This window comes from Melozone crissalis, unplaced genomic scaffold (assembly GCF_028551555.1).
Source record: "Melozone crissalis strain CALT ecotype California unplaced genomic scaffold, PUWL_Pcris_2 ptg000744l_1, whole genome shotgun sequence".
Lineage (NCBI taxonomy): Eukaryota > Metazoa > Chordata > Aves > Passeriformes > Passerellidae > Melozone > Melozone crissalis.
The window spans coordinates 3,045-25,784 of NW_026536395.1; the positions used below are offsets into that span (position 1 = coordinate 3,045).

At 50.2% G+C, this 22,740-nt stretch overlaps 1 protein-coding gene and 1 long non-coding RNA gene across 3 annotated transcripts; one reads left to right on the forward strand and one right to left on the reverse strand.

Annotated features, from left to right (window-relative positions):
• Nucleotides 1-794: 794 nt before the first annotated feature.
• TBCB (tubulin folding cofactor B) lies at nucleotides 795-12,858 on the reverse strand. Of its 2 annotated transcripts, XM_054295458.1 has the most exons (8): nucleotides 12,514-12,858; nucleotides 8,493-8,636; nucleotides 5,923-6,019; nucleotides 3,464-3,655; nucleotides 3,074-3,146; nucleotides 1,702-1,820; nucleotides 1,493-1,511; nucleotides 795-806 (listed from the first exon to the last, which is right to left on the reverse strand). In XM_054295458.1, the coding sequence occupies exons 1-6, from the start codon at nucleotides 12,625-12,627 to the stop codon at nucleotides 1,706-1,708; spliced, it is 735 nt and encodes a 244-aa protein (XP_054151433.1). In that variant the 5' UTR covers nucleotides 12,628-12,858; the 3' UTR covers nucleotides 795-806; nucleotides 1,493-1,511; nucleotides 1,702-1,705. The 2 variants fall into 2 exon arrangements, with proteins under 2 accessions (XP_054151433.1, XP_054151432.1); XM_054295457.1 differs by lacking the exons at nucleotides 795-806; nucleotides 1,493-1,511 and having other exon boundaries at nucleotides 1,526-1,820.
• A 404-nt stretch (nucleotides 12,859-13,262) lies between these two features.
• Nucleotides 13,263-17,122, forward strand: LOC128950591 (uncharacterized). Its single transcript, XR_008484379.1, has 3 exons — nucleotides 13,263-13,282; nucleotides 15,767-15,821; nucleotides 17,054-17,122. It is a non-coding gene; the product is annotated as an uncharacterized LOC128950591 (long non-coding RNA).
• The last annotated feature ends 5,618 nt before the right edge of the window (nucleotides 17,123-22,740 follow it).

Below are 22,740 nucleotides of genomic sequence, written 5' to 3' on the forward strand. Positions count from 1 at the left end.
TGAGATTTAATTGGGTTTTAAACGGGATTTAATTGGGACTTTAATTGGGGTTTAATTGGAATTTTATTGACATTTAATTGAGAATTTGGGGGTGGAAAATGGGGTTTTAATTAGGATTTAATGGGGATATAATTAATTTGGATTTAATTAGGATTGAACTGAGACCCCTCCCCTTCCCCACACCCAGACCACGCCCCCTTTCCTTATGACCACGCCCCCACACCTCATTAATATTCATGACCACGCCCAATTGTCATAACACTTCCCACCCAAAATGGCCGCTCATGGCCCCGCCCCTTTCCCCACACCCTCTTGATTCCCATTGGCCAAGCCATCTGTCAATCATCCCCCAACCCTGCATTCTGATTGGTCTGTGCCAAAACTCGAAATTCACACCTTTTTTGGGCTGGGGGAGGGGCCAGAGGAGGCCACACCTCCTTGTCCAACCCAAGGAGCACTCTGATTGGCTGGAGTATTAAGCCACGCCCACAATAAAAGCCACACCCCTTTGGCTCCCAACGTGGGGCAGCACTGGAGGGGCCGGGGGGGAATTTTGGGATAAATTTGGGAATTTTTGGCAAATTTTGGGAATTTTGGTATCCTGGAGGGAATTTTGGGAATCCTGGGAGGAATTTTGGAATAATTTTGGGAATCTGAAACAGAAATTTGGGATAATTTGGGGAAAATTTTGGGAATTCCAAGTGGGAATTTTGGGATAATTTTGGGATCCTGGGAGGAATTCTGCAATAATTTTGAAAGGAATTTGGGGATAATTTTGGGAATTCTGGGGGAATTTGGGGAATTTGGGGAATCCTGGCAGAAATTTTGGGATCATTTTGGGAATTCCAGGCGGAATTTTGGGACAATTTGGGGAATTTTTGAGAGGAAATTTGGGAATCCCAGCTGGAATTTTGGGATAAATTTGGGGATTATGGGATCCTGGATGGAATTTTGGGAATGCCAGCCAGAATTTCAGGATTTTTCTCCTTTCCCCCCCCAAAAAGGACGACACGAAAACAGCGAATTTTGGGGCCATTTTTTGGCGATTTTCTTGCTATTTTTTCCCAAAAAAAAGCAGGAAAAGCTCCAGGATTTTTGGGAATTTTGGGAATTTTCTGGGATTTCGGGATTTTTTCGGGAATTTCCCCTCAGAGCTCATCCAGGCCGTCATCCCCACAACTTTATTCTCATTTTTACCCCCAAAAAAGAGATGAAAACGGCGAATTCTGGGCCGTATTTTGGCAATTTTTCCCCAAAAAAAGCGGGAAAATTTCCAAGGTTTTTGGGAATTTGGGGAATTTTTGGGAATGTTTGGGAATTTCCCCTCAGAGCTCCTCATCCAGACCACGGTCCCCACAAATTTTTGTAATTTTTCCCCAAAAAAAGACACGAAAACAGCAAATTTTGGGCCATTTTTGGGCGATTTTCTTGCAATTTTTTCCCAAAAAAAGCGGGAAAAGCTCCAGGATTTTTGGGAATTTTTGGGAATTTCGGGAATTTTGGGGGAATTTCCCCTCAGAGCTCATCCAGCCCGTCATCCCCACAACTTTATTCTCATTTTTACCCCAAAAAAAGACACGGAAACAGCGAATTTGGGGCCATTTTTGGGCGATTTTCTTGCGATTTTTTCCCAAAAAAAGCGGGGAAAAGCTCCAGGATTTTTGGGAATTTTCTGGGATTTCGGGAATTTTGGGGGAATTCCCCCTCAGAGCTCGTCCAGGCCGTCGTCCTCGGGCGGGAAGTCGCCGGCCGTGACGTGCTGGGGCCGCACGAAGGCCCCGAATTTGGGGGGACACTCGAAATATCGGCGGCCGTCCACGCTGTGGGGAGATGAGAGATAAGAGATAAGAGATAAGGGGGAGAGAGATAAGAGAGAAAAAAAATAGAACCCTCCCAAACCCCCAGAACCTCCCAAAATGCCCCCAAATCCCTTCAGGGTCTCCCCAAACTCCCCTAAAATCCCTTCAGGATCCCTAAAACCCCTCCCCAAATTCCCCCAGAACCTCCCAAAACGCCCCCAAATCCCTCCAGGACCTCCCCAAATCCCCCTAAAACTCCTCCAGGACCCCCCAGACTCCCCAAAAATCCCCCTAAAAACCCCCCAAACCCCCTCCAGGACCCCCAAAATCCCCTAAAACTCCTCCAGAATCCCCGCCCCCCAAAACCCCACCATGATCCCCTAAACTCCCCCAAAACTCCTCTAAGACCCCCCCAAAAAATTTTCCCTCCCAAACCCCAAATTCTCTCAAAACTCCTCCAGGACCCCCTAAATTCCCCCCAAATCCCCTCCAGGACCCCCCCAAAACTCCCTCAAAACCCATTCAGGACTCCCCAGACCCCTTCAGGACCTCCCCAAAATCCCCCAAATCCCCTCCAGGACCCCCCAAAATCACCTAAAACTCCTCCAGAATCCCCGCCCCCCAAAACCCCACCATGATCCCCTAAATTCCCCCCCAAAACTCCTCTAGGAGCCCCCCAAAACACCCCAAATTTTTCCCCCCAAACTCCAAATTCTCTCAAAACTCCTCCAGGACCCCCTAAATTCCCCCCAAACCCCCTCCAGGACCCCCCCAAAACTCCCTCAAAACCCATTCAGGACTCCCCAGACCCCTTCAGGACCTCCCCAAAATCCCCCAAAACTCCTCCGCGACCCCCTCAAACCCCATCCAGGAGCCTCCAAAAATCCCTCCAGAACTCCCTCAATCCCCCCCAAAATCTCCCCAAATCCCCCCAGGATCCTCCCAAACTCCTCCAGAACTCCCAAAAATCCCCCCTTCCAAAGCCCTTCAAGACCCCCTAAATTTCCCCCAAATCCCTCCAGAACCCCCAAAACTCCTCCAGGACCCCTCGAACCCCCTCAAAATCCCCCAAACCCCTCCAGGACCTCTCAAAACCCCCCAAAATCCCCCCAAACCCCTCCAGGACCCCCCAACATCCCCCTAAACCCATTCAGGAACCCCCAAAATCCCCCCCAAAATGCCCCCAAACCCCTTCAGGACCCCCCCAAAAATCCCCCAAAACCCCTCCAGAACCCCCCAAAATCCATTCAGGACCCCCCAAAATCCCCCCTCACCTTCCATCGTGCTTGCCCAGCGGTTCGTCGTAGCGCACCCCCACCCAAATCCCCGGCTTAAAATCCGTCTCACCTTTGGGGGGGGGAAGAGAGAAAAAAAACCACCAAAAAAAAACCGTGAAAAAAACCACAAAAAACCGTGAAAAAAACCACAAAAACCCCACAAAAAAAAAAAAAAAAAAAAAAGAGAAAAAAACCCCACAAAAAACCGTGACAAAAACCACAAAAAAAACCCACAAAAAAACCCACAAAAAAAACCCCACAAAAACCCCACCAAAACCCACCAAAAAAACCACAAAAAAACCACCAAAAAGCGACAAAAAAACACAAAAAACCCACAGAAAAGGTGACAAAGAGGTGACAAAGAGGTGACAAAGAGGCGACACGCACCCACGAAGGCGATGGCGCCCCTGCGGCAGGGCTGCCCCGGCACCCGGACCTCGCAGCGCGCCCCGAGCGGGAGCGCGGCCGCCGCCGCCGCCTCCAGGTCCCGGCGCTGCTCCCGCTGCCGCTGCCGCTGCTGCTCCCGCTGCCGGTCCCAGCGGCCCCACGAGCGCTGCCGCAGGAACGAGCGCACCGACTCTGCGGGGACACCGGGGGCACAGCAGGGGTGGCGCTTTGGGGACACGCCGGTCACATTCCCGTTCCTGTCCCCAATCCCGCTCCTGATCCCGATTCCGGTTCTGATCCCATCCCTGGTCCTGTTCCCGGTCCCATTCCCGGTCCCAGCAGCCCCAGAATTGCAGGGACTCTGCGGGGACACCGGGGGGACAGCAGGGGTGGCGCTTTGGGGACACGCCGGTCACATTCCCGTTCGTGTCCCAGTCCTGCTCCTGCCCCAATTCCGGTTCCTGGTCTTGTTCCCGTTCCTATTTCCAGTCCTGATCCCATTCCCAGCCCCATTCCCGGTCCCGTTCCCGGTCCCAGCAGCCCCAGGAGTGCAGGAACCCCATGGGGACACCGGGGACATCAGCGGTGGCGCTTTGGGGACACGCTGGTGCCAGTCCCGTTCGTGTCCCAGTCCCGCTCCCGCTCCCATTCTCGGTTCTGTTCCTATTCCTGATCCCATTCCCGGTCCTGTTCCCGGTCCCAGCAGCCCCAGCATCCCCGGGACCCCGTGGGCACACCCAGGGGACATCAGGGGTGGCACTTTGGGGACAGGGACACCCTGGTGTCCCTCCTGGTCCCATTCCTATTCCTATTCCTATTCCTATTCCTAATCCCATTCCTGCTCCCATTCCAGTTCCTGGTCTTGTTCCCATTCCCGATCCTGATCCCGTTCCCGGTCCCAGCAGCCCCAGGAGCTCAGGGACCCCATGGGGACACCCAGGGGACACCAGGGGTGGCACTTTGGGGACAGGGACACGCTGGTCTCGTTCCTGTCCCAGTCCCGCTCCGGGTCCCATTCTTGGTCCTGATCCCATTCCCAGTCCCGGTTCCTGGTCCCAGCAGCCCCAGGATCTCAGGGACACTGTGGGGACACCCAGGGGACACCAGGAGTGGCACTTTGGGGACAGGGACGCCCTGGTCCCGTTCCTATTCCTGATCCCGTTCCGGTTCCTGACCCCATTCCTATTCCGGTTCCTGGTCTCGTTCCCGTTCCCATTCCCAATCTGGATCCCATTCCCGGTCCCAGCAGCCCCAGCATCCCCGGGACCCCATGGGGACACCCAGGGGACATCAGGGGTGGCACTCTGGGGACACGCTAGTCCCAGTCTCGTTCCTGTCCCCAATCCCGCTCCTGCTCCAATTCCGGTTCCTGGTCTTGTTCCCGTTCCTATTCCCGATCCTGATCCCATTCCCGGTCCTGTTCCTATTCCCGGTCCCAGCAGCCCCAGGATCTCAGGGACCCCATGGGGACACCCAGGGGACACCAGGGGTGGCACTTTGGGGACAGGGACCCTGTGGAGACACCCAGGGGACACCAGGGGTGGCACTGTGGGGACAGGGACCCTGTGGAGACATCCAGGGGACACCAGGGGTGGCACTGTGGGGACAGGGACCCTGTAGAGACATCCAGGGGACACCAGGGGTGGCACTGTGGGGACAGGGACCCCATGGGGACACCCAGGGGACATCAGGGGTGGCACTGTGGGGACCGGGACCCTGTGGAGACATCCAGGGGACATCAGGGGTGGCACTGTGGGGACAGGGACGCGCCGTCCTCTTGTCACAGTCGCTCTCGGCCATCTCGTACTTGGTCACTTGGAACGTGTCCCCAACACCCCCAATGTCCCCAACCCTTCCAATGTCCCCAGTGTCCCCAAACCCTCAATGTCCCCTGATGTCCTCGTTGTCTCCAACACCCTCGGTGTCCCCAATGTCCCCAACACCCCCAATGTCCCCAACACCCTCCATTGTCCCAAATATCCCCAACCCCTCAATGTCCCCCATGTCCCCAACACCTCCAATGTCCCCAATGTCCCCAACACTTCCAATGTCCCCAATACTTCCAATGTCCCCAGTGTCCCCAATATCCTCAACATCCCCAATGTCCCCAACCCCTCAATGTCCCCAACCCCTCTAATGTCCCCATTGTCCCCATTGTCCCCAGTGTCCCCAGTGCCACCTGTCCTCTTGTCACAGTCGCTCTCGGCCATCTCGTACTTGGCCGCCTGTGACACGTCCCCAACACCTCCGATGTCCCCAATGTCCCCAAACCCTCCATGTTCCCAAACCCCCATGTCCCTTGATGTCCTCATTGTCCTCAACACCTCCAATGTCCCCAAACCCCAATGTTCCCAACATTCCAATGTCCCCAGTGTCCCCAATGTCCTCAACAGTTCCCAATGTCCCCAACCCCTCATTGTCCCCAGTGTCCCCATTGTCCCCAGTGTCCCCAGTGCCACCTGTCCTCTTGTCGTAGTCGCTCTCGGCCATCTCGTACTTGGCCACCTGGGACACGTCCTCGAACTGCCCGGCCCGGGCCCCGCTCCGGTCTGTCACCTGCAGGGGGTGGCACTGTGTCATTGTCACCTGCAGGGGGTGGCACTGTGTCATTGTCACCTGCGGGGGTGGCACTGTGTCATTGTCACTTAGGGGGGTGGCACTGTGTCATTGTCACCTGTGGGGTGGCACTGTGTCATTGTCACCTGCGGGGTGGCACTGTGTCATTGTCACTTAGGGGGGTGGCACTGTGTCATTGTCACCTGTGGGGTGGCACTGTGTCATTGTCACCTGCAGGGGGTGGCACTGTGTCATTGTCACCTGCGGGGGTGGCACTGTGTCATTGTCACTTAGGGGGGTGGCACTGTGTCATAGTCACCTGTGGGGTGGCACTGTGTCATTGTCACCTGCGGGGTGGCACTGTGTCATTGTCACTTAGGGGGGTGGCACTGTGTCATTGTCACCTGTGGGGTGGCACTGTGTCATTGTCACCTGCGGGGGTGGCACTGTCACCTGCAGGGGGTGGCACTGTGTCATTGTCACTTAGGGGGGTGGCACTGTGTCATTGTCACCTGCAGGGGGTGGCACTGTCACTTAGGGGGTGGCACTGTGTCATTGTCACCTGCGGGGGTGGCATTGTCACCTGTGGGGTGGCACTGTGTCATTGTCACCTGCGGGGGTGGCACTGTCACCTGCAGAGGGTGGCACTGTGTCATTGTCACCTGCGGGGTGGCACTGTGTCACTGTCACTCAGGGGTGGCATTGTCACTTAGGGGGTGGCACTGTGTCATTGTCACCTGCAGGGGTGGCACTGTCACCTGCAGGGGGTGGCACTGTGTCACTGTCACCTGCGGGGGTGGCACTGTGTCATTGTCACTTAGGGGGGTGGCACTGTGTCATTGTCACCTGCAGGGGGTGGCACTGTCACTTAGGGGGTGGCACTGTGTCATTGTCACCTGCGGGGGTGGCATTGTCACCTGTGGGGTGGCACTGTGTCATTGTCACCTGCGGGGGTGGCACTGTGTCATTGTCACTCAGGGGGGTGGCACTGTGTCATTGTCACCTGCGGGGGTGGCACTGTCACTCAATGATGCCACCCCCACCCCGGTGACACCAGGAGGGGACACAGAGGTGCCACGGTGACACAGAGGTGACACGCGCGTGCACGCGGCACCGCCGGTGACACCGGGAGGGCACAGAGGGGACACAAAGGTGACACGGAGGTGACACGGAGGTGACACAGTGACACAGAGGTGACACGGAGGTGACACAGGTGACACGGTGACACAAGTGACACGGAGATGACACGGAGATGACACGGAAGTGACACAGGTGACACAGTGACACAGAGGTGACACGGAGGCGACACAGGTGACACGGTGACACAAGTGACACGGAGATGACACGGAGATGACACAGTGACACAGAGGGGACACAGAGGTGACACAGAGGGGACACGGAGGTGACACGGAGGTGACACAGGTGACACGGAGGTGACACAGAGGTGACACGGAGGTGACACGGGGTTGACACAAAGGTGACACGGAGATGACACAGGTGACACAGAGGTGACACAGAGGTGACACGGTGACATGCACGTGCAGGCAGCCGTCGGTGACACTGGGAGGGCACAGAGGGGACACAGGGACACAGTGACACTGGGAGGGGACACGGAGGGGACACAGAGGTGACACGCACGTGCACGTGGCAGCCGTCGGTGACACCATGAGGGAACAGGGATGGGACATGGTGACACAGAGGTGACACAGAGGTGACACAGGTGACACGGAGGTGACACGGAGGTGACACGGAGGTGACACAGTGATACAGAGATGACACGGAGGTGACACAGGTGACACGGTGACACAAGTGACACGGAGGTGACACGAAGGTGACACAGTGACACAGAGGGGACACAGAGGTGACACAGAGGTGACACACAGGTGACACAGAGGTGACACAAAGGCGACACAGAGGGGACACAGAGGCGACAGGTGACACAGAAGTGACACAGAGGTGACACAGAGGTGACACAAAGGTGACATGGGTGACACAGGTGACATGGGTGACACGGGTGACACGGAGGTGACACAGTGACACAGAGGTGACACAGGTAACACGGTGACACGCACGTGCAGGCGACAGCCGTCGGTGACACCGGGAGGGCACAGAGGGGACACAGAGGTGACACAGAGGTGACACAGAGGGGACACAGAGGTGACACAGGTGACACGGAGGTGACATGGAGGTGACACAGGTGACACAGGTGACACACAAGTGACACGGTGACACGGAGGTGACACGGGTGACACAGAGGTGACACACAGGTGACACAGGTGACACGGTGACACGCACGTGCAGGCGGCAGCCGTCGGTGACACCGGGAGGGCACAAAGGGGACACAGAGGTGACACAGTGACACACAGGTGACACGGAGGTGACACACAAGTGACACGGTGACACAGAGGTGACAGAGGTGACAGAGGTGACACACGGGTGACACAGGTGACACAGGTGACACGGTGACACGCACGTGCAGGCGGCAGCCGTCGGTGACGGGGTAGGAGCCCAGCAGGGCCTCGTCGCTGTCCAGGGTCCCCAGGGGCTCGTCCTCGGCCCCAAAGAGCTCCAGCTCCATGCACGACGCCGGGGAGCCCACCACCAGCTCCAGCTTGCACTGCGGGGACAAAAGGGACACTGGGGACATTGGGGACAGTCACAGTCCAGTGTCCCCAAGGGTTTGTCACTGGCTCCAGCTCCATGCACGACGCCGGGGAGCCCACCACCAGCTCCAGCTTGCACTGCGGGGACAAAAGGGACACTGGGGACATTGGGGACAGTCACAGTCCAGTGTCCCCAAGGGTTTGTCACTGGCTCCAGCTCCATGCACGACGCCGGGGAGCCCACCACCAGCTCCAGCTTGCACTGCGGGGACAAAGGGGACACTGAGAGTGGCACTGGGGACACTGGGAGTGACACTGGGAGTGACAATGGGGACATTGGGGACAGTCACAGTCCAGTGTCCCCAAGGGTTTGTCACTGGCTCCAGCTCCATGCACGACGCCGGGGAGCCCACCACCAGCTCCAGCTTGCACTGCGGGGACAAAGGGGACACTGGGGACACTGGGAGTGACACTGGGAGTGACAATGGGGACATTGGGACAATCCCAGCGCAGTGTCCCCAAGGGTTTGTCACTGGCTCCAGCTCCATGCACGACGCCGGCGAGCCCACCACCAGCTCCAGCTTGCACTGCGGGGACAAAGGGGACACTGGGGACACTGGGGATGGCACTAGGGACATTGGTGATGGCACTGGGAGTGACACTGGGGACATTGGGGACAGTCACAGTCCAGTGTCCCCAAGGGTTTGTCACTGGCTCCAGCTCCATGCACGACGCCGGGGAGCCCACCACCAGCTCCAGCTTGCACTGCGGGGACAAAGGGGACACTGGGGACACTGGGAGTGACACTGGGAGTGACAATGGGGACATTGGGACAATCCCAGCGCAGTGTCCCCAAGGGTTTGTCACTGGCTCCAGCTCCATGCACGACGCCGGCGAGCCCACCACCAGCTCCAGCTTGCACTGCGGGGACAAAGGGGACACTGGGGACACTGGGGATGGCACTAGGGACATTGGTGATGGCACTGGGAGTGACACTGGGGACATTGGGGACAGTCACAGTCCAGTGTCCCCAAGGGTTTGTCACTGGTTCCAGCTCCATGCACGACGCCGGTGAGCCCACCACCAGCTCCAGCTTGCACTGTGGGGACAAAGGGGACACTGGGGACACTGGGAGTGACACTGGGAGTGACAATGGGGACATTGGGACAATCCCAGCGCAGTGTCCCCAAGGGTTTGTCACTGGTTCCAGCTCCATGCACGACGCCGGGGAGCCCACCACCAGCTCCAGCTTGCACTGCGGGGACAAAGGGGACACTGAGAGTGGCACTGGGGACACTGGGAGTGACACTGGGAGTGACAATGGGGACATTGGGGACAGTCACAGTCCAGTGTCCCCAAGGGTTTGTCACTGGCTCCAGCTCCATGCACGACGCCGGGGAGCCCACCACCAGCTCCAGCTTGCACTGCGGGGACAAAGGGGACACTGGGGACACTGGGAGTGACACTGGGAGTGACAATGGGGACATTGGGACAATCCCAGCGCAGTGTCCCCAAGGGTTTGTCACTGGCTCCAGCTCCATGCACGACGCCGGCGAGCCCACCACCAGCTCCAGCTTGCACTGCGGGGACAAAGGGGACACTGGGGACACTGGGGATGGCACTAGGGACATTGGTGATGGCACTGGGAGTGACACTGGGGACATTGGGGACAGTCACAGTCCAGTGTCCCCAAGGGTTTGTCACTGGTTCCAGCTCCATGCACGACGCCGGTGAGCCCACCACCAGCTCCAGCTTGCACTGTGGGGACAAAGGGGACACTGGGGACACTGGGAGTGACACTGGGAGTGACAATGGGGACATTGGGACAATCCCAGCGCAGTGTCCCCAAGGGTTTGTCACTGGTTCCAGCTCCATGCAGGACATGGGGACACCACCACCAGCTCCAGCTTGCACTGCCGGGGACAAAAGGGACACTGGGGACACTGGGGATGGCATTGGGGACACTGGGAGTGGCACTGGGGACATTGGGAGTGACATTGGGAGTGTCCCAGTTCAGTGTCCCCAAGGGTTTATCCTTGTCACCAAACAGCTCCAGGTCTATGGAGGACATGGGGACACCACCACCAGCTCCAGCATGCACTGCCAGGGGACAAAAGGGACACTGGGGACACTGGGAGTGACACTGGGGACATTGGGAGTGACATTGGGAGTGTCACAGTGCAGCGTCCCCAAGGGCTTGGCCTTGTCACCAAACAGCTCCAGGTCTATGGAGGACATGGGGACACCACCAGCAGCTCCAGCTTGCACTGGGAGGGACAAAAGGGACACTGGGGACACCGGGAGTGGCACTGGGGACATTGGGGACACTGGGGGTGGCACTGGCAGTGTCACAGTTCGGTGTCCCCAAGGGTTTATCCTTGTCACCAAACAGCTCCAGGTCTATGGAGGACATGGGGACACCACCACCAGCTCCAGCTTGCACTGGGAGAGACAAAAGGGACACTGGGGACACCGGGAGTGGCACTGGGGACATTGGGGACATTGGGGGTGGCACTGGCAGTGTCACAGTTCGGTGTCCCCAAGGGTTTGTCATTGGTTCCAGCTCCATGCAGGACATGGGGACACCACCAGCAGCTCCCGCTTGCACTGCTGGGGACAAAGGCGACACTGGGAATGACACTGGGGACACTGGGGATGGCATTGGGGACATTGGGAGTGACATTGGCACAGTCCCAGTAACTCCCAGTTTGCACTGGAGGGGACACAGGGGAGTCCCAGTGGTCCCAGTTTGGGATTTTGGGGTCCCTGGTTTGGGGTTCCCAGTTTGGGGTTCCCAGTTTGGGGTTTGGGGGTTCCCAGTTTGGGGTTTGGGGTTCCCAGTCCTGGTTTGGGGGTTCCTGCCTCCCATTCCCTCCCTCCTGGTTCCCGTTCTCCCGCTTCCGTTCCCATTGTCCCATTCCCGGTCTGGTTCCTTTATCCCGGTCCCAGTCCCATTCTCCCGTTCCCGTTATCCCGGTCCCATTCCCATTGCCCATTCCCATTACCCCGGTCCCATTCCCCTTCTCCCGCTCCTGATCCCATTCCCGTTACCCCGGTTCCATTCCCATGACCCCAATCCCATTCCTTCTATCCCAGTCCAGTTCCCATTATCCCGGTCCCATTCCCATTACCCCGGTCCCATTCCCCTTCTCCCGCTCCTGATCCCGTTCCCGTTACCCCGGTTCCATTCCCATGACCCCAATCCCATTCCTTCTATCCCAGTCCAGTTCCCGTTATCCCGGTCCCATTCCCCTTCTCCCGCTCCTGATCCCATTCCCGTTACCCCGGTTCCATTCCCATTACCGCCATTCCCGTTCCTTCTATCCCGGTCCAGTTCCCGTTATCCCGGTCCCATTCCCCTTCTCCCGCTCCTGATCCCGTTCCCGTTACCCCGGTTCCATTCCCATTACCCCAATCCCGTTCCTTCTATCCCGGTCCAGTTCCCGTTATCCCGGTCCCATTCCCGTTATCCCAGTCCTGCTCCCGTAATCCCGGTCCCGTTCCTTCTATCCCGGTCCTGCTCCCATTATCCCGGTCCAGTTCCCATTATCCCAAGCTCAGTCTTGTTCCCATTATCCCGGTCCCATTCCCGTTCCCACCGTCCTGTTCCCGTCATCTCGGTCCCATTCCCGTTACCCCCGGTCCTATTCCCATTATCCCGGTCCAATTCCCATTATCCCGGTCCTGCTTCCGTTATCCCGGTCCCATTCCCGTTCCCACTGTCCCGTTCCCATTATCCCGGTCTGGTTCCCATTCTCCCGGTCCCATTCCCATTATCCCGATCCCATCCCCGTTCTCCCAGTCCCATTCCCATTCCCCCGGTCCCGTTCCCGTTATCCCGGTCCAATTCCCATTATCCCGGTCCCATTCTCCCTCATCCCGCTCCGGTACCTTGAGCTCGGCGATGGTGAGCGCAGGCGAGAAGCGTTTACAGGCACGGAAAGCGTTCAGGGAGCTGCTCACCGCCAGCCACACCGGGCCCGGCGCGGTCCCGCCGCCGTTCATGGCTCCGGTACCGACCGGGCCCTGCCGGTACCGCCCCCACCGGAACCGAACCGGGAGCCCCGGACACGCCCCAGGCTCCTCCGGCAGCTCCCCGAGCCCCTCCGGGAGCCTCCGGGAGCCTCCGGTTCTCCCGGACCGGGAGCCCCGATCGGTTCCGGGCCCGCCCGAACCGGAGCCCCTTCTGGAACCTTCACGGGCCGCCACAGCCGGGACCGGTGAGGGAGCGGCCAATCAGAGCTTGCGGATGCGGTCACGTGATAGAAACCAACCAATAGCTATCGAGAAAAGGCGGGACTAATAGAAAATTACCCAATATACGCATAAAGGGCGGGATAAATGAGGATTGGCCAATAGGAAGACAGAAAGGGTGGGGGAAATTGAAGCTTAGCCAATAAGAAGGCGGGTAGGGCGTGTCTAAGAGTGAAAGGACCAATAAAATAAAGAATGGGCGGGGCACACAGGATTGGCCAATAGAAATAAGCCAATGAGGGTCTAAGGGGTGTGTTAACCAATGAAAAGATAAAAAGCGAATGATTGATGGGCGCTTTGACCAATGAGATGAGGGAGGAAGTGGAAGGGGGCGTGTCCGCGCAGCCATGGACGGGGACGGCGCGTACGAGCCGGGCTTCGTGGGGATCCGCTTCTGCCAGGAATGGTGAGGGAAAACAGCGGGAGAACACCGGGAAAACAGCGGGAATGTCGAAGGGAAAAACACCTGGGAATGCGGGGGGAAACACCGGGAATGTCGGGGGGAAAACACCGGGAACGCGGGGGGAAAACACCGGGAATGCGGGGGGGAAACACCGGGAATGTCGGGGGGGAAACACCGGAAATGCGGGGGGAAACCAGCGGGAATGTCTGGGGGAAAACACCGGGAATGCGGGGGGAAAACACCGGGAATGTCGGGGGGAAAACACTGGGAATGCGGGGGGAAACCAGCGGGAATGTCGGGGGGGAAACACCGGGAATGCGGGGGGAAACCAGCGGGAATGTCGGGGGGGAAAACACCGGGAATGCGGGGGGAAACCAGCGGGAATGTCGGGGGGGAAAACACCGGGAATGCGGGGGGAAACCAGCGGGAATGTCGGGGGGGAAAACACCGGGAATGCGGGGGGAAACCAGCGGGAATGTCGGGGGGAAAACACCGGGAATGCGCCGGGGATGCACCGGGAGAGGCGGGGGGGACAGGCGGGGTGCGGCGGGGAATGGCGGGAATCGTGAGGGGAGCACCGGAAGTCGTGAGGGGGAAACGGGGGTCGTGAGGGGGGAAACGGAGAATTGTGAGGGGGAAATATTGGGAATTTTGAGGGGAAACATCGGGAATTGTGAGGGGTAAGTTTGGGAATTTGGAGGGAGAAAATATCGGGAGTTGCGAGGAGGAAAATTGGGAATTTTGAGGGGGAAAATTGGGAATTTTGTGGTGAAAATTTGGGAATTGTGTGGTGGAAAATTGGGAATTTTATGGGGGGAAATTGAGAATTTTGAGGTGGAAAGTTGAGAATTTTGAGGTGGAAAATTGAGAATTTTGTGGTGGGAAATCGGGAATTTTATGGGGGAAAATTGGGAATTGTGAGGGGAAAAATAGAGGGAGCTGTGAGGGGAAAAAATGGGAATTTTGTGGTGAAAATTTGGGAATTTTGTGGTGATAGGAAATTGGGAATTTTGTGGAGAAAAATTGAGAATTGTGTGGTGGAAAATTGGGAATTTTATGGTGAAAATTTGGGAATTGTGTGGTGGAAAATTTGGAATTGTGTTGTTGAAAAATGGGAATTCTGAGGTAGAAAATGGGGAATTTTATGGGGGTAAAAAAGGGAATTCTAAGGTGAAAAATTGGGAAATTGTGGTGGAGAATTGATAATTTTTATGGTGGAAAAAACGGAATTTTGTGGTGGAAAATTGGGAGTTTTATGGGGAAAATTGGGAATTTTATGGTGAAAATCAGAATTTTATGGTTGAAAAATTGGGAATTTTGTGGTGGAAATTTAGGAATTTTGAGGGAAAAAAATTGGGAATTTTATGGTGAAAATTTGGGAATTTTATGGTGAAAATTTGGGAATTGTGAGGTGGAGATTTGGGAATTTTGTGGTGGAAAATTGGGAGTTTTGTGGTGGAAAAAACGGAATTTTGTGGTTGAAAAATTGGGAATTTTATGGTGAAAAATTGGGAATTTTGTGGTGGAAATTTAGGAATTTTGAGGGGAAAAATTGGGAATTTTGAGGGGAAAATTTGGGAATTGTGTGGTGGAAAATTGGGAATTTTGAGGTGAAAAATTGAGAATTTTATGGTGAAAAAATTGGGAATTTTGAGGTGGAAAATTGGGAATTTTATGGTGAAAATTTGGGAATTGTGTGGTGGAAAATTGGGAATTTTGTTTTTGAAAAATGGGAATTCTGAGATAGAAAATGGGGGAATTTTATGGTGGTAAAAAAGGGAATTCTAAGGTGAAAAATTGGGAATTTTGTGGTGGAGAATTGAGAATTTTATGGTGGAAAAAATGGAATTTTGTGGTGGAAAATTGGGAACTTTATGGTGAAAATCAGAATTTTATGGTTGAAAAATTGGGAATTTTGTGGTGAAAATTGGGAGTTTTGAGGGAAAAAAATTGGGCATTTTATGGTGAAAAACATGGAAATTTTGTGGGGAAGATTGGGAATTTTGTGGGGAAAAATTGGGAATTGTGTGAGGGAAAAAATTGAGAATTTTGAGGTGAAAAATGGGGAATGTTGAGGGGAAAAATTGGGAATTTTATGGTGGAAAATTGGGAATTTTGAGGTGAAAAAATTGAGAATTTTGTGGTGGGAAATTGGGAATTCTGAGGTAAAAAATTGGGAATTTTATGGTCATAAAAAAGGGAATTCTATAGTGAAAAAAAAGGGAATTTAGTGGTGAAAAAATGGGAATTTTGTGGTGAAAAATTGGGAATTTTGTGGTGGAAATTTAGGAATTTTGAGGGGAAAAATTGGGAATTTTGAGGTAAAAAATTGGGAATTTTGAGGGGAAAATTTGGGAATTGTGTGGTGGAAAATTGGGAATTTTGAGGTGAAAAATTGGGAATTGTGTGGTGGAAATTTGGGAATTGTGTGGGGAAAAGGGCGGGAGTTTCCCCCCGGAGCCTCCCAGTAAATCCCAGTTTGCCCAGTAACAACATGCTGTACCCCAAGGAGGACAAGGAGAACCGGATCCTGCTCTACGCCGTGAGTGCTCAAACTGGGACCAGTTTGGGACTGGCACTGGGACTGGGCCCTCCCAGTTCATCCCAGTTCATCCCAGTCCATCCCAGTGCATCCCAGTGCATCCCAGTTCATCCCAGTCCATCCCAGTGCATCCCAGTTCATCCCAGTTCATCCCAGTGCATCCCAGTTCATCCCCAGTGCTCCCAGTGCATCCCAGTTCATCCCAGTCCATCCCAGTGCATCCCAGTGCTCCCCAGTCCATCCCAGTTCATCCCAGTTCATCCCAGTTTATCCCAGTCCATCCCAGTCCCTCCCAGTTCATCGCAGTTTATCCCAGTTCATCCCAGTCCCTCCCAGTTCATCGCAGTTTATCCCAGTTCATCCCAGTCCATCCCAGTTCATCCCAGTCCATCCCAGTGCATCCCAGTTCATCCCAGTTCATCCCAGTTCATCCCAGTGCATCCCAGTTCATCCCAGTCCATCCCAGTGCTCCCCAGTTCATCCCAGTCCATCCCAGTTCATCCCAGTCCATCCCAGTTTATCCCAGTCCATCCCAGTCCCTCCCAGTCCATCCCAGTTTATCCCAGTTCATCCCAGTCCATCCCAGTCCCTCCCAGTCCCTCCCAGTCCGTCTCAGTCCATCCCAGTCCCTCCCAGTCCATCCCAGTCCCTCCCAGTCCATCCCAGTCCATCCCAGTCCCTCCCAGTCCCTCCCAGTCCGTCCCAGTCCGTCCCAGTCCCTCCCAGTCCCTCCCAGTCCGTCCCAGTCCATCCCAGTCCGTCCCAGTCCCTCCCAGTCCCTCCCAGTCCCTCCCAGTCCCTCCCAGTCCGTCCCAGTCCCTCCCAGTCCATCCCAGTCCGTCCCCAGTCCCTCCCAGTCCGTCCCAGTCCATCCCAGTCCCTCCCAGTCCCTCCCAGTCCCTCCCAGTCCATCCCAGTCCCTCCCAGTCCCTCCCAGTCCCTCCCAGTCCCTCCCAGTTCATCCCAGTTCATCCCAGTCCATCCCAGTCCCTCCCAGTCCCTCCCAGTCCCTCCCAGTTCATCCCAGTTCATCCCAGTCCATCCCAGTCCATCCCAGTCCCTCCCAGTCCGTCCCAGTCCCTCCCAGTCCCTCCCAGTCCCTCCCAGTCCGTCCCAGTCCGTCCCAGTCCATCCCAGTCCGTCCCAGTCCCTCCCAGTCCCTCCCAGTCCATCCCAGTTCATCCCAGTCCCTCCCAGTCCGTCCCAGTCCATCCCAGTCCCTCCCAGTGCAGGAACTGCGATTACCAGCAGGAGGCCGACAACAGCTGCATCTACGTCAACAAGATCACGCACGAAGTGGAGTGAGTGGCCAAAAATCCTGAAAATATCCCTGAAACGCTCCTAAAATATTCCCAAAATATCCTCAAAAATATCCCTAAATATTCCCAAAATATTCCCAAAATATCCCTAAAATATTCCCAAAATGTTCCTAAAATATTCCCAAAATATTCCTAAAATATTCTCAAAATATCCCCTAAATATCCCAAAATATCCCTAAAATATCCCTAAAATATTCCTAAAATATTCTTAAAATATTCCTAAAATATCCCTAAAATATTCCCAAAATATTCCTGAAATATCCTCAAAAATATCCCTAAATATCCCCTAAATATCCCTAAAATATCCCTAAAGTATTCCCAAACTATCCCTAAAATATTCCCAAAATATTCCTAAAATATCCCCAAAATATTCCTAAAATACCCTCAAAAATGTCCCTAAAATATTCCCAAAATATCCCCAAAGTATTCGTGAAATATTCCCAAATATTCCTGAAATATCCCTAAAATATTCCCAAATATTCTCAAAATATCCTAAAATATTCTCAAAAATATCCCTAAAATATTCCCAAAATATCCTGAAAGTATCCCCAAAATACCCCTAAAATATCCCCCAAATATTCCTAAAATATCCCCAAAATACCGCCAAAATATTCCCAAAATATCCCCTAAATATCCCAAAATATCCCTAAAATATTCCCAAAATATTCCTAAATTATTCCCAAAATATCCCTAAAATATGCTCAAAAATATCCTTAAATATCTCTAAATATTCCTAAAATATTCCCAAAATATCCCTAAAATATCCCCAAAATATTCCTAAAATATCCTCAAAATATCCCTAAAATATTCAAAAAATAATCCTAAAATATTCCCAAAATATTCCCAAAATATCCTGAAAGTATCCCCAAAATGCCCCTAAAATATTCCTAAAATATCCCCAAAATATTCCTGAAATTTTCCCAAAGTATTCCTGAAATATCTCTAAAATATCCCCCAAATATTTTCAAAATATTCTGAAACATGCTCAAAAATATCTCTAAATTATCCTTAAAATATTCCCAAAATATCCCTAAAATATTCAAAAATAATTCTAAAATATTCCCAAAATATTCCCAAAATATCCTGAAAGTATCCCCAAAATACCCCTAAAATATTTCCAAAATATTCTTAAAATGTTCCCACAATATTCCTGAAATATCCCCAAAATATCCCCCAAATGTTTTCAAAATATCCTGAAATATCCTCAAAAATATTCCTAAAATATTCCCAAAATACTCCTAAAATATTCCTAAAATATCCCTAAAATATTCCTAAAATATTCCCAAAATATTCTCAAAATATCCTAAAATATCCTCAAAAAATGTCCCTAAAATATCCTCAAAAATATCCCTAAAATATTCCCAAAGTATTCCTAAAATATCCCCAAAATATTCCTAAAATATTCCCAAAATATTCCTAAAATATTCCCAAATTATTCCTGAAATATCTCTAAAATATCCCCCAAAAATTTTCAAAATATCCTAAAATATTCTCAAAAATATCCCTAAAATATTCCCAAAATATCCTGAAAGTATCCCCAAAATACCCCTAAAATATCCCCCAAATATTCCTAAAATATCCCCAAAATACCCCTAAAATATTCCTGAAATTTTCCCGAAGTATTCCTGAAATATCTCTAAAATATCCCCCAAATATTCCCAAAATATTCCTAAACTATTCCTAAAATATCTTCTAAGTATCCCTAAAATACCCCCAAAATATTCCTAAATTATCCCCAAAATATCCCCAAAATATTCCAAAAATATTCCTAAAATATTCCTAAAATATCCCTAAAATATTCCTAAAATATTCCTAAAACATTCCTAAAATATTCCCAAAATATTCTCAAAATATCCTAAAATATCCTCAAAAATATCCCTAAAATATCCTCAAAAATATCCCTAAAATATTCCCAAAGTATTCCTAAAATATCCCCAAAATATTCCTAAAATATCCCTAAAATATTCCCAAAATGTTCCTGAAATATCCCTAAAATATCCCCCAAATATTCTCAAAATATCCTAAAATATTCTCAAAAATATCCCTAAAATATTCCCCAAAATATCCTGAAAGTATCCCCAAAATACCCCTAAAATATTCCCAAAATATCCCTAAAATATTCCCCAAAATATTCCTAAATTATTCCCAAAATATCCCTAAAATGTGCTCAAAAATATCCTTAAATATCTCTAAATATTCCTAAAATATTCCCAAAATATCCCTAAAATATCCCTAAAATATCCCCAAAATATTCCTAAAATATTCCCAAAATATTCCCTAAATATTCTCAAAAATATCTCTAAAATATTCTCAAAATATCCTAAAATATCCTCAAAAATATCCCTAAAATATTCCCAAAATATCCTCAAAAATATCCCTAAAACATCCCCAAAATCTTCCTAAAATATCCCTAAAATATTCTTAAAATATTCCTAAAATATCCCTAAAATATTCCCAAAATATTCCTAAAATATCCCCCAAATATTCCTAAAATATTCTTAAAATATCCCCAAAATTTTCCCAAAATATCTCTAAAATATCCCCAAAATATTCCTAAAATATTCCCAAAATTTCCCCTTAATATCCCAAAATATTCCTGAAATATCCCTGAAATATCCCCCAAATATTCCCTAAAATATTCCTAAAATATTCCCAAAATATTCCTAAAATATTCAAAAATATTTCCAATTCTGGGTGGATTTTTGTGGGAATTTTGGGTGGATTTTGGGGAATTTTTTGGAGATCTTTGGGGAATTTTTAGGGAATTTTTGGTGGATTTTTGGGAAATTTTGGGGCCATTTTGGGTGGATTTTTTGGGAATTTTTGGGAGAATTTTGGGTGTATATTTTTGGGAATTCTTGGGTAGTTTGGGGGCATTCTGGGTGGATTTTTGAGAAATTTTGGAGAATTTTTAGTGAATTTTCCTGGAATTCTGGGTCGATTTCTTGAGATTTTTGGGGACTTCGGAGAGAATTTTTGGAGAATTTTGGGCGGATTTTTGGGAATTCTGGGTGGATTTTTATGTGGATTTTTGTGGTAATTTTGGGCGGATTTTTCTGGAATTTTCAGTAATTTTGGGGGGGAATATTTAGGGAATTTTTGGAGAATTTTTTGGAATTCTGGGTGGATTTTGGGGGGAATTTTGGGGCAATTTTGGGGAATTCTGGGTGGATTTTGGGGGGAATTTTGGGGCAATTTTGGGGAATTCTGGGTGGATTTTTGAGTATTTTTTGTGGAATTTTTTGGGGATTTTTGGTGCATTTGAGCAGAATTCCCAACCCTCCCATCATGGAAGGATTTTAGGAATTCTGGGTGGATTTTGAGGGAATTTTGGGCGGATTTTTCTGGAATTTTCAGTGATTTTGGGGGGGAATATTTAGGGAATTTTTGGAGAATTTTTAGGGAATTTTGGGTGGATTTTTGTGTGGATTTTGGGGGAATTTTGGGTGGATTTTGGGGGAATTTTGGGTGGATTTTTCTGGAATTTTCAGTAATTTTTTGGGGGGGAATATTTAGGGAATTTTTGGAGAATTTTTAGGGAATTTTGGGTGGATTTTTTTTGAAATTTCTTGGAATTTTGGGAGGAATTTGGGGGCAATTTTGGGGAATTCTGGGTGGATTTTTGAGGAATTTTTGTGGAATTTTTTTTGGATTTTGGTGCATTTGAGCAGAATTCCCAAACCCTCCCATCATGGAAGGATTTTAGGGAATTCTGGGTGTATTTTTTGGGAATTTTGGGTGGATTTTTCTGGAATTTTCAGTAATTTTGGGGCGGAATATTTAGGGAATTTTTGGAGAATTTTTAGGGAATTCTGGGTGGATTTTTGTGTGGATTTTTGGGGAATTCTGGGTGGATTTTGGGGGAATTCTGGGTGGATTTTTTTGGAATTTTCAGTAATTTTTGGGGGGGAATATTTAGGGAATTTTTGGAGAATTTTTAGGGAATTTTGGGTGGATTTTTGTGTGGATTTTTGGGGAATTCTGGGTGGATTTTTTGGGAATTTTGGGTGGATTTTTCTGGAATTTTCAGTAATTTTGGGGGGGAATATTTAGGGAATCTTCAGAGAATTTTTAGGGAATTTTGGGTGGATTTTTGTGTGGATTTTTGGGGAATTCTGGGTGGATTTTGGGGGAATTTTGGGTGGATTTTTTTTGAAATTTCTTGGGAATTTTGGGAGGAATTTTGGGGCAATTTTGGGGAATTCTGGGTGGATTTTTGAGGAATTTTTGTGGAATTTTTTGGATTTTGGGTTCATTTGAGCAGAATTCCCAAACCCTCCCATCATGGAAGGATTTTAGGGAATTCTGGGTGGATTTTGGGGGAATTTTGGGCGGATTTTTCTGAAATTTTCAGTGATTTTGGGGGGGAATATTTAGGGAATTTTTGGAGAATTTTTAGGGAATTTTGGGTGGATTTTTGGGTGGATTTTTCTGGAATTTTCAGTAATTTTGGGGGGGAATATTTAGGGAATTTTCAGAGAATTTTTAGGGAATTTTGGGTGGATTTTTTTTGAAATTTCTTGGGAATTTTGGGAGGAATTTTGGGGCAATTTTGGGGAATTCTGGGTGGATTTTTGGGAATTTTTGTGGAATTTTTTGGGGATTTTGGTGCATTTGAGCAGAATTCCCAAATCCTCCCATCATGGAAGGATTTTAGGGAATTCTGGGTGGATTTTGAGGGAATTTTGGGCGGATTTTTCTGGAATTTTCAGTAATTTTGGGGGGGAATATTTAGGAATTTTTGGAGAATTTTTAGGAAATTTTTGGAGAATTTTTTGGGAATTTTGGGTGGATTTTTATGTGGATTTTTGGGGAATTCTGGGTGAATTTTTCTGGAATTTTCAGTGATTTTGGGGGGGAATATTTAGGGAATTTTTGGAGAATTTTTAGGAAATTTTTGGAGAATTTTTTGGGAATTCTGGGTGGATTTTGGGGGGAATTTTGGGGCAATTTTGGGGAATTCTGGGTGGATTTTTGTGTGGATTTTTGGGGAATTCTGGGTGGATTTTTTGGGAATTTTGGGTGGATTTTTCTGGAACTTTCAGTAATTTTTTGGGGGGAATATTTAGGGAATTTTTGGAGAATTTTTAGGGAATTTTTGGGTGGATTTTTGTGTGGATTTTTGGGGAATTCTGGGTGGATTTTTCTGGAATTTTCAGTGATTTTGGGGGGAATATTTAGGGAATTTTTGGAGAATTTTTAGGGAATTTTGGGTGGATTTTTTTTGAAATTTCTTGGGAATTTTGGGAGGAATTTGGGGGCAATTTTGGGGAATTCTGGGTGGATTTTTGAGGAATTTTTGTGGAATTTTTTTTGGATTTTGGTGCATTTGAGCAGAATTCCCAAACCCTCCCATCATGGAAGGATTTTAGGGAATTCTGGGTGGATTTTGGGGGAATTTTTTTTGGATTTTGGTGCATTTGAGCAGAATTCCCAAACCCTCCCATCATGGAAGGATTTTAGGGAATTCTGGGTGGATTTTGGGGGAATTTTGGGCGGATTTTTCTGCAATTTTCAGTAATTTTTTTGGGGGGAATATTTAGGAATTTTTGGAGAATTTTTAGGGAATTTTGGGTGGATTTTTGTGTGGATTTTTGGGG

Bases quoted from the DNA above. Each gene is read 5' to 3' on its own strand.
- TBCB (XM_054295458.1), bottom strand. From the start codon at position 12,627: ATGAACGGCGGCGGGACCGCGCCGGGCCCGGTGTGGCTGGCGGTGAGC. The intron at 6,020-8,492 runs GTGCGTGTCACC...CACCCCCTGCAG, and splicing joins CCGACGGCTGCCGCCTGCAC to GTGACAGACCGGAGCGGGGC. The intron at 3,147-3,463 runs GTGCGTGTCGCC...CCCCCCCCAAAG, and splicing joins GGGCGCCATCGCCTTCGTGG to GTGAGACGGATTTTAAGCCG.